The sequence below is a fragment of the Gadus chalcogrammus genome, chromosome 16, assembly GCF_026213295.1.
Source record: "Gadus chalcogrammus isolate NIFS_2021 chromosome 16, NIFS_Gcha_1.0, whole genome shotgun sequence".
Taxonomy (NCBI): domain Eukaryota; kingdom Metazoa; phylum Chordata; class Actinopteri; order Gadiformes; family Gadidae; genus Gadus; species Gadus chalcogrammus.
Window position 1 is genome coordinate 9,166,015 of NC_079427.1, and position 12,004 is coordinate 9,178,018.

The window sequence follows — 12,004 nt, forward strand, 5'->3', positions numbered from 1 at the left end:
GTTCCTTCTCGTTGCCGAGCGCCATGCGGAGGACTCGGGCCTCGGGAGGACCGGCGCTCTCTGATCCCCGGCCCTCGGACCGTCTGAGCCGCAGGGATGTAGCCGCCCGGTGCCTGGATGTGCTGTTCTTTAGTCGTAGCGTCTGTGAGGGCGGCGGCGGGCGGTGGCGGCGCCGTACGATCTGAAGTGTGTGTGTTGTTTGCGGGTGGATATCGTGTTCCGTGGCGTGGCGGCGGAGGGAATCGGTGTGTCTGGAGAAGGTTTTTCCAGGGCGGTGGGCAGGCGTGGAGCCCCCCCCCCCCACGTGAGGAGAGGGGGGAGGTGGGTGGGCGTGTGATGGAAGGGGCAGAGGTGGGTGTCTGGACGGGCTTGACTGGCAGGAAGGGGGCGGCTCCCGGCTCGGCGGCGGGACCCGCGGTGCCTCCTGCCTCCGTTGTCACCGACAACCGTCAACCGCACGGAAATGTGAGAGGATGACACTTTGAGCTCGCCTTGGGGAAAGGGACACACTCATCCCTGAGAGTTTGTAGGCACAACTCAAATGTAAACGCACACACACACACGCACACACACTCTCACACACACAAACATATGTGTTTGTATATTTTGTGTATATACACAAAAGAATGCCCACACAGACACACACAGTGTGTAGGTGTGTGTGTGTGTGTGTGTGTGTGTGTGTGTGTGTGTGAGCGTGTACTAGGACCCTGTCTCTCGGCAGAGCAGGGCCACCGCGGCTTCCTGCAGCCTGGAGGAGCAGCAGATGTGATTGGTCATGAATTAAATATGGGGGGGAAGGGGTTCTGATCATGTGTTTCCAAGGGGGGGTGGTGGTGAAAGGAGGAGCCCCTCACATGTCATTAAGGCCCTCTGAAGGAAGACGGCGAGCAGCTTGAGTCAGCCCTGAGCCAAGCTGAGGGACCGCCGCACGCGGAGCTCCCCTTGATCCGGCCCGCGCGTTTGATCCCTTTCCTTCCTGCGCGCGCGTGTGCGTCCGTGGGTGTGTGCATGGTTGCGTCCGTGTGTGTGGGTGCGCATGTGCCGGCGTGTGTGTATGTGTGTGAATGGCTCCCCTCTTCTTCTTGTTGTTCCACCAGATCCAGACCCCAGGCCCGCCTTGCCCCCCCCCACCCCCCCCTGTCTCCTCTGCTCAGATAGTTTCCACCATCGGAGGGATACATATATATTTATATATATACTGTATATACTCTCTGCGCTCGTACATTATGCAGGGGAGGAGGGCCGGCAGGGAGGCCGTTAAACAGGCCGCCGCGGTGCACCTCTGGTGGAGAAGGGTAAACAATGGTCCAGGCTAATCAAGTTGAAACAGGAAGGAGTGCTCCTCGGCTTTTAAGTAGGGCAGTCTAGAGCCGAGATGAGGTGCAATTATAACGGAGGTGTGGTGGAGGAGGGGTGGAGGTGTGGTGGAGGAGGTGCTGGAGGAGCGGGGCTAATCAGGAGGTGAAGTGCAACTCTTGAGATGAAATCAGAAGTAATGTTTTAATTGGACGACCGCTGTTTACGGTACTTGCTGTGAGGGTGGTGGTCTTGGTTGTGTGTGTAAGGGGGTGAGCGCGCTGGGGGTGATGTTGATGATGGGGGTGGGGGGGGGGATAGGGGCTGGGGGGGGGGGGGGGGGGGGGCATGAACATGGTTCAGAGAGAACAGCTGTCGTCTGACCATTATTTTCCTACATCTACCCCTTGCCTGACCCATTGTAGGGGTCACAGTACACACACACACACTCACACGACACATCATGCATCTCACACACGCACACACACACACACACACACACATACACACACACACAAACACACACACACACTTGTGCACTGGCCTGCTGTTTGAGGACCTGACGGTCACAGCTGCCATTGATGCGTAAGAGCTGGAGCAGGACAGTGTAACAGATAAAGGGAGGGTGTCAGGAATGGAGAAGGTGCAAGGCAAGTGGTAGAGACCAGGTTCTCAGGTGTTAACACACATAGACACACACACACCCAATCACACACACACACTGACACACACAGACACATACACACACACACGTATGTGTGTGTGAGTGTGTGTGTGTGTGAGTGTGTGTGATGTGTGATGTGTGGTGTGTGTGTGTGTGTGTGTGTGTGCATATGTGCACCTGCGTGCGCTTGCATGCATCTGTGTGTTTGTATGTGTGTGTGTGTGTGTTTGTGTGTGTGTGTGGGTGGCTGTGTGTGCGCTTGCATGCATCTGTGTTTGTGCTTGTGTGTGTGTGTGTGTGTGTGTGTGTGTGTGTGTGTGTGTGTGTGTGTGTGTGTGTGTGTGGCTGTGTGTGCGTGTGTGTGAGAGCGTGTGTGTCTTAATGCACACGTGGAATCGAGCCAGTGTGTATGTAGAGCAGAGCAGAGAGTCGAGGATGACGGGAGACTTTGCCAGAGTGTGATTTAGGAGCGTTGTATCCGAGCCCAGCAGTCTTGAGAGCAACTAGACACCACAGCTCGGCGAGGGCCAGAGAAGGGACGGCTGTAAATCTGTAGCCATCTGTAGCATTCCGGGCTCTGTGTGTCTTTGACAAATACACACTCCCGAAAAAAGGGATTACACGGGGAAACCCGCCAACTGGGGAGAGTTTGCCCCTCACTGGGACCAGCTGGTACGTCAAGAGCGAGGACTTAGAGAGGAATCCGACGAGGGGTGGAGAGAGAGAGAGAGAGAGAGCGAGCGAGCGCCACGTCGCCTCGCAACAATCCTCGGCTTGTTAGACTTCTTAGGAAGAATAACTTATTTTTTGCGTCGTAAACTTCTCTGGGGTTTTTCCGAGGCTAACGATTGTTATTGTTATCCTCCGCTAGTAATCGGGAAGGCATGCTGTCGGTTGCTCCGAGTGTTTCTGCGGATGGCCTTTTATTCCTGTTCTTCTCGGAAAGACCATTTGATCTCTTATCGTGGCAAACATAGCGTTTGTCATCACTGGGCCGCGCAGATTTAAGCTAACAACAACCGTCACAGAATAAACAAGTGCCTTGTAGTTATGTATTAACCCTGGCCGAGGGATCAGTATGTCTTCTTTCTGAAGTGGGCCAAGGTCGGGAATTATTTACTCTTGCTATTAACATAGCCTAGTTATCCACTGAAAAACATCAGAACGTGGGAAGGACGATAGCCTGTGCAGTCACACAGAGATTGCCTTTAAAGAGATGTTGTGTCAGGATTATAAAATGTAATTATAAAACGTTATAACTGAATGATATTCTCACACTAGGTGCTATTACCGGCCCCTGTATAAAAAGGTTGATTAATGACTATTTGCTTGATTGGAGAATCCTGGGGTGGGTGTTGCTGTTGGAAGTGGATACGTATGGAGGTGTCTGTTGCAGGGTGGTGGTGTGTAGGGAGTGAGGGAGCACATATTAAAGACTATCAACCAACGTCTCTATCGCCTTGCTCTGCCATTCCAACATGTCTGCCTCATTCCTGGATCACCAGGGTGAGGCGAAGTGGACATACCTCAGACCACAGAGGTCCTCCAAACAGGATAGTTGAGTGTTTCAAGAGAGGCTGTGTGTTTTGAAGGCTCACCTTTCTTTGTGAGGGTGAGGTTGTGTTTTTAAATTGCAGTCCGTTGCACGCTTCTCTCTCTTCTTCTCTCTCTCTCTCTCTCTCGCTCACACTCTCTGTCTCTCTTTCTCTCTCTCGCTCTTCCTGTCTCTCTTTCTCTCTCTCTTTCCCTTTCTCTTTCTCTCTCTCTCTCTCTCTCTCTCGCACGCTCTCTCTCTCTCTCGCTCACACTCTCTGCCTCTCTTTCTCTATCTCTCTCTCTCCTCTCTCTCGCTCTTCCTCTCTCTCTCCCTTTCTCTCTCTCTCTCTCTCTCTCTCTCTCTCTCTCTCTCTCTCTCTCTCTCTCTCTCTCTCTCTCCTTCCCTCTCCCTCTCTCTTTCCCTCACTCTCCATCCCACTTCATTCTGTGTCTCCTCCTTTATCCGAGACGCCTCGTCTGACCTTGTCTTTTAGTAAGAGCTATCCTTTGATGAAAAACGCCCAGCGCCTCAAAGACCAGCCCACGTTAAGCTCATTACGAGGCCCTACCCCAGGCTTGGCTTGCACCTCTGCATACATTAGATATCAAAGTCTCCTCCAACACATCCCTGTATCAGTGGGAGCTTTTTTTGTCTTGTGAACGCGCGAGACGTTGACCCGCCATTCATTCTAGCTTCCTCAGCCTCTCCTCAGAATGAATGGCCAAACACAACAAAAAAAAAAACACCCAGTTACCATGGCGACGGAAAGCCATGGGCAGTGTCCTTGGCGCTTGTGTTTTGTCTCGCTGCAGGCCGGGCGCGAAACACGATGGCCGTCGCTGCATGGAACCCATGCACGGCGTTTTCCGTGTTTCTGTGCGTCGGTTTCGGCGGTGCTTGTCGTTTCCTGAACGGAGAGCAAACCCTTGCAGCCTCCTCTCACCTTCTACCCCCTCAACCCCCTTCCCTGCCCTCCCCCCAGCCCTCTCCCACTCCCTCACGGTTAACTCGTAACCCCCGACCTCTGAGTCAAGACGTCGACACACTCACACGGGGGGGCCGGGCTTCCTCTAACAGTGGCGTCTCTAACCTTTGACCCCCTCCCTTCCTCCCCTCGCCCTCCAGCGGCCCCCCAGTTCGTGATCCGACCGAGGGACCAGATCGTGGCGCAGGGCCGCGTGGCCACCTTCCCCTGTGAGACCAAGGGGAACCCCCAGCCCGCCGTGTTCTGGCAGAAGGAGGGCAGCCAGGTGAGGCAAAACAAACACGCCTAACCGCGCTGCACTCAACCCCTCACGGGCAGGCGGTCGCAGCTTGTTGTGAGGACACCTGCTCCTCTGATGCCGTGGGGTATACACCGCCTCACTCATGTCCAGACCAGGGCCTGCTCAGTGGTGGTTCGCCAGGGCATGCCGAGGAACAGACACGCAATCGCACACGTACAAAGAATCGCACACGCAAAAACAAAAGCGCTAAAAAAACACTAAAAGAATCACACGCCCACGCAAGCACACACACACACACAAACATTACTACGCACGGAAATAATGACACACACAAGCACGCACGCACACGCACACAATCACTACAAAATTCTAAAATAATTACACCTATCTTAATCACAGGTAAGCTGTGAGTATCAAAGGGAGCCACTAAGCGACGGTGTGATGAGCTAGCCCGCCTCAGATCAGTTCCTCCCTGACCCGGCTGCTGATAAGAGCCATCCCGATCCCTGGCTTGGAGACGGGGGGAGGGGGGGGGGGGGGGGGGGGGGGGGGGGGGGTAACTCATTCAAATACCTGTGTGTCCTCACAGCGCAGCATAACAGCACCAATTAGGAGCCTGCAGGGGCTTGTAGATGGGCCAGAGATATGATTCAACACTGGCTAGGGTGCAGGCACACTCACACACACACACAAAAAGGATTGCTCAGACACTGGCACGCACACACACGTACACAACTACAGACATGCTCTTGCACACGCACATACAGGCATGGACACACACACACACACACACAGGCACCCACACAGAAACAAAGGCATGCACACACACAGAGGTTAACACGTACACAAACACAACCGAACACACAGGCAGCAATACATACTCACCCACACAAATGCACATACACTCACACACACACACATCGAGGCTCATGCGCACATCGGCAAGAATGCACAATAAGGCAAAAATGCGTATGCACGTACACACCTACACACACACAAACACACACACAACCAACGCACACGCATGCACTCCATGGCGACCCACAACTACAGCAGTACGCTTCACACTGGAGCGAGCAGACAAACAGGCCCCTGCAGGAAGTCCAAACATGGGCGTGTATTCATAGCACGACTCTGTCTTCTGACGGTGACCTAGTGTCCGTGTGACTCAGCAGCGCATGCTGTGAGCTCCTTCACAGCTCGCCCATGTCTTACTGCTGTGATTACGGAAGCAGGCTTCTCAATCGGACAAGTCTTACAAATAGTTTCCCCCCCAAACAGATGGGCTAGCCCACATCACTGTCAGCCACCGCCGTCCTCGCTCTCACCCACGCTGACTTAAATTAGATATGAAGGTATTTGTTAAAAGAACAAATTAAGGCCGTAATTGAGTACAGTAATTAGGCGAGAGAAGGGGGCCTTTTTGTCACACTTGAGCACAACGAAGCAGACATTTATCATGTGCGAGACATACATCGGGGCCTAATTAAAAAAACTCCATCACTTCGTGGTTAAAGTCATTAATGCGTAATTGAATCCCCTCTTCTTCGGAGGATAAAGCAGAAGGAGGAGATTGGAAGAGAAAGGGAGAGGTTGTGTGACGGGGGAAGCAGAGAATATGGGTGGAGGTTAGATGGGGTTCAATGTGATCCTCAGCCCTTGAACTAAATCCACTACCTACAGCTACATCAGATAGGACAGGACAAATAGAACGTCCACCCTTTATCGAGCAATTTGTGGAATCAAACTAGAATAAGCAAAGAAACAATAATGTGTGTGTGTGTGTCTGGGTGTGTGCATATGCGTGCGCATAGGCCTGCCTTAACCAACACGACGTTCTCCCTGCTGATCTGCGTGTTCTCCCTGCGTCTCCAGAACCTTCTGTTCCCCAACCAGCCCCAGCAGCCCAACAGCCGCTTCTCAGTGTCTCCGGGCGGAGCCCTGACCATCGGCTCGGTGCAGCGCTCCGACGCCGGCTACTACATCTGCCAGGCGCTCACCGTGGCGGGCAGCATCCTGGCCAAGGCTCAGCTGGAGGTGACCGACGGTAAGGGCGGCGGCACGCACACACACACACACACACACACACACACACACACACACACACACACACACACACACACACACACACACACACACACACACACACACACACACACACACACACACACACACACACACACACGCACAGAGGCACGCATGTAGGCACACACATACACACACACATGTACATACATACGTATGCAGGTGCACACACACACACACACACACACACACACACACACACACACACACACACACACACACACACACACACACACACACACACACACACACAAACACATAAACATGTGTGCAGCTACCAACATAAACACACGCAAACACACACACACACACACACACACACACACACACACACACACACACACACACACACACACACACACACACACACACACTCACAGGATGCAGGATAGTCTAAAGGTTTGCAGTTTGACTCCCAGCCAAGAGGTTGTGGGGTTAATACCTGTGGGCGAGAATCCTTGAGCAGGATGCCCTAATGACCTGCTCACCGCTGACCTCAACATTCATTTTTTTTCTAAATTCTCTGTAAGTCAATAGGGATGAAAGCATCTGCTAAATGACTTGGTAGTAAGCAGTACACACAGATGTGTGCGTGTTGCAAAACACATACACAGATTTGTGCAAGTGCCAATAGGGCCAAAAGAAAAAATGTGTTGATGTGTTCGATTTCGGGTTGGCTGTTTCGCTCCTGAAAAGGAAAAACATGTTTTCATCCTCCCATCTAACTATTTATTCTTTACTCTGCTTTTAATTTGATGATATTTAATTTTGCACACATTCCCTTATTTCTTTACCCTCGAGACTGTTAAATAGAATTTGGCCTTCAGCAGTCTTGCAAGTGTACTAAAAAAAGTGTTAGTTTTTCATGTGCTGGAATAAATTCTGCTTTTGTGCGAGGAACCGCTGTGTGTGGATTTGCCCTTGGCCTCTAGTTACTTTCTTGCATTAGTAAGTTCTTTTTAATTTTGTAAAAATGTTCTACATTTATTTTTTATTTCTGTGGAGAAACACTGCCCTTGAGTCACTCTGGGTTTAATGATCAGCACTCAACTGAGTATTTTCAAGTGTGTGTGTGTGTGTGTTTTTATAGGTGTGTGTGCATATGTTTGTGTGTGTGTGTCTGTGCATGTGCGTGTGTTTTGCTTTCACATCAGTTTGTGTGTGTGTGTGTGTGTGGCTATGTTTGCGTGTGTGCTAGAGAGAGAGAGGAGAAGAGGGGGGTGAGTGATTAAGTGAGTGCTTGACAACGGGCTTTTCGGCACGATGAATGATGAGGTCCTGCAAGGTGTGGAGACATCTAATCTGCCTGGCTGTTGGGGAGGGAAGATGGACGGACATCCAGGGCTCTCCTGAAGGACCCGCTACAGCCCTACAGATTAAACACCCCCCTTCCCCTGCCCCAACGCACAATCACTTTTTCTCCGTCTAAACCCACACTGTAATGATCCATCTGCAACATCGCACACAACGTCAACATTTGTTGTCGTTTGCCCTCGGGGTAGCCAACCAATCACCTGCAGCAACACGCCACAGTGCCTGTTCTGTTTACCTAAGCGTTGTTTAGGCTCAGGTGTAGCTCAGGGGGAAGGGGGGGGGGGGGGGGGGATACAAGAGTGGGAGTCGTGCATTCAAGGCCGAAAAGGAAGGGTTGGAGGGAGGGAGGGGGGGGGGAGGTCCCTGCCACACCTGCCGCAGTCATCAGGTGGATTTTGCTGAAAGCCTGCCGACTTCAAGGAGATCCCCTAATGAGAAATTCCTGACCCGTGGCGACCAAGGCCTCCTCCGAGAGCCTAGCCTCTCGACGACGACGTCGACCCATCACAACCATCGCCGTCCCCCCCACCCCACCCCGCCTTTAACCTCCACCGTCTCCCCTCAGACCCGCCCTCGAGATCGTCATCAGCCGTTTCCTCCCCGGATCAGCTTCCCAAAACATGGAATGCGTTGGTCGGAGCGCCGGGGAGAGAAGGAACACCCCGGAGTCATTAACGAATACCGATCCTCTGAGCGAAACGTGTGGGATTACTGCGGGCCGGAGCGCGGGCAGCGGCCTGAGCCCTGCCGGCGCGGTGTCTCCGTGAATCATTCAGGGGCGATAGCGGTGACAGTGGAAGCATCCCCCCCCCCCCCCCCCCCTACCCCTACCCACCCACCCCCCAGAGCGCTAATGGCCTGGGTTGAAATGTATTAGGGCTGGGGAAGAGGCCTGATGCAGGTGGTGAGGATACGTGCGGGGGGCTACAGCGAGGCCAGTCCAGTTTATTTATGCAGTCTTTAATCACAGCGGCTGTCTCCCATCACTTCAGAGCCCCCCCCCCCCCCCTTTTAAAGAGCGGAGAGGATGATGACGACCACGGTGGACCGCAAACCCGAGATAAATATGTAAACATTGACTTCGCTCACCTCGCAGGAGTACCGTGTTTATTATTTAGTTTAGTGGATGCTGGTTTTTCTCAAATTGGCCGAGCTTTTTATATTTTTCGTTATTAGAGTAGGACGGAAAACTCTGGGGAATTTTGCAAACCAAGCGAAGCGTCTCATCGTTAATTTCACACTTTCGGAGCGCACAACCTTTTCTTCATTAGGTGAACAGAGACAGAGAGGACGGCCAAAGGTGATACGAAGCGGTGTTATTCAAGTCTGTTGCGGTTACTTCCTGCCCTCGCCCCGTGATGTATCTGTGGGTGGACGTAGGGGAGAGAGCCGGCGTGTGGAAAGGTTACGGAGGTAGACTTGATAATTGGAACCAGCAAGGTCTTAAATCATGAATCCATAACTTCTAATGAATGTGGAAGCGGCTTTGATGCCAGGGTTTCTCCACATATTTCAGCGAAAGCTGAACTCTTCAAGAGGTGTCCTCTGACACGTGTACTATTTAATACAAGGGACCCTAAGGTGATTTATGAGGCCTTACAAAGGGATACATCCATCTAATATGGATCCAACAGTTCCGTATTAGTGTGCACATGAAGAAGCCAGTCTGGTTTCCTGGAACAGTGACTATTTCCTCTTCTGAAGTAAAAGGTCTCTCCTTTTTCAACCTGTTGAACTCAATTCGAACAAACAGCCTCATAAATGTCTGCTTTTAATTCATGTGATTCAATTTCTGGACTATACCTATTGTTTTAACATGCTCCCAGACACCAGCGGGCATAATGAAGAACTTATCTATTTCGTCTTTCAAATAAAGGTGTTTCTCAACGGGCGGCCCTCATGCATTGCTTTGTTTCATTCATGTAATTCCGCTACTACTGGGCTACACCTTTTGTTTCGACAGCCTACCACCCTGTGGAGCATAATGAAGTACTTACCCGCACCCACACTGGGTCAACGGACAGGAACCACGCGGCCACACCGTGCCGCAGCGGGGAGGGGGGTCTAAACATGGGTCTGTGTCCGTGTGTTGGTGGGGGTGGGGGGGGGTTGGGGGGGCTGTGTAGAGTCCCCTCGCCACATCAATAGCGGCTGGAAACTGTGTTCAGCTGTTTCTCCCCCAGCTTCCTGGAAGGCCAGCGCAAAGACATTGTATTGCGGTGTAATTACAGAGACCTGGGGATGAATCTAGTTCCGTGCCCACATCCGATACTTACGTGTTTGGTTTTGTTGTGGGGAGGTTATTTCACGTATTTTCTTTTTTTACTCCCTTATTACTCTTTAATCACGTTTTCTAACTTTGAACCATTTGAATTCCACTTTTTTTGTTTGTTTTTCCATCAAGGTCTTTCTTTGAACGTCAAAATAATTACAATCGTGCGCCAATATAAACTGACCTCAAACCCGGCACAATTAACTGTTATCCTTCAAACGTTAGTACTGTTATCTGTTGTTTTAATGTGTGCCATTTGCTGTTATCGTATCTTTTTGTTTTTGATATGTAAATCACTTTGTTGCGAAACACAGCTTCAAAAACTCTTCATAATTACAGTTTTCAGCGCGACGCTAAGCTAACGCGACCAACCGCCTCTTCCCCAGTTCTGACAGACAGGCCGCCGCCCATCATCCGTCAAGGGCCGTCCAATCAGACGCTGGGGGTGGACACCGTGGCCTTGCTGAAGTGCCAGGCGTCCGGAGACCCAATCCCGTCCATTAGCTGGCTGAAAGATGGAGTCAGTCTGCTGGGCAAGGACCCGCGCATGTCCCTGCAGGAGCTGGGCAGCCTCCAGATCAGGAGCGTCAAGGTGAGGCACCTGCTGTGGTGTTGAGCTCTAGATAACACCTTCCCTGTGAGTGCTACCTGTAATGATAGCTGAAGTATCGCGCCAGCCCCACTGCCTACCCACGGTGCGAGTGGTGCAGGCCTTTGTTTGCAGAACCCCTTTGACCTTGTTTTGCTGTGTTGAAGAAGGGCCCGCTCTGTACCGAGTTGGGAACGCTATGAGCGTCATTTGTGGTGTTATCCTTGTGTTGTACCTGTGACTTTAACGGGATGCAAATACATGCAAAAATGTAATAGGTTTAGCTAAAGAGCGGGTTGCGTTTAGCTAAAGAAGGGGTTTCGTTACCCAAATGCTTAATCATAGTTCTAGGTCAAACGGTGAAGCCGGCTTAAAGGAATTTGTAATCCAGAAATGTGCCAGGTTTTATAAAATACAGCGTTTGAACCAGGAATTATTACATCACGTGGATGGGTAAACGTGTCGTGTCCGGTGGGATCGATGCCTTCTCCGTGTTCCACTTTCCCGTCTCTTCCCCCAGCCACACCTACGGTTCTGACATCCTGTCCGTCAACACTCTTCCTGTCTGCTGTCACATGTGATCTCATCTCATCTGATGTTGTCTCTCGATGCAGCATGCACGTATGCACTCTGCGTATGCTGCCCTCGGCGTGCATTCTATAGCGGGCAGCGATTCAGCGTAGGAGCCCCTTAGTGGATTCGATTTGCCCAGCCGTGTGACTGAGACGGACAAGCAGAATCACATTGCCTTTAAAAGAGATGAATAGGCACTATTGATTTTGGGGTAAATTGTTTGATACTATCACTTAGTGGCGTGACAGCTCCTAAAAGGCTAGGCTGCGGCAGCTCTGGACGGGCTCCAGCTATAGGATGCACACGAACGTGGCATCACCGCACGCACACACACACACACACACAAACACACACGTGGCCGCACACGCACCCCCCATCAGGATGTATTAGATTTAAAAAGCTCATTTTTTTCTCCCTCGCCCCCCAATCCCCGCCCCCTCTCTCT

General features: G+C 51.7%; 1 protein-coding gene across 1 annotated transcript in view; it reads left to right on the top strand.

Annotated features, from left to right (window-relative positions):
• robo2 (roundabout, axon guidance receptor, homolog 2 (Drosophila)) overlaps window positions 1-12,004 on the top strand; it is a 79,876-nt gene that overhangs the window by 18,067 nt on the left and 49,805 nt on the right. Inside the window, exons 9-11 of the mRNA XM_056610423.1 lie at window positions 4,626-4,750; window positions 6,602-6,773; window positions 10,784-10,989. Coding sequence (XP_056466398.1) covers window positions 4,626-4,750; window positions 6,602-6,773; window positions 10,784-10,989 — 503 coding nt within the window. The remainder of the gene's footprint in view (window positions 1-4,625; window positions 4,751-6,601; window positions 6,774-10,783; window positions 10,990-12,004) is intronic.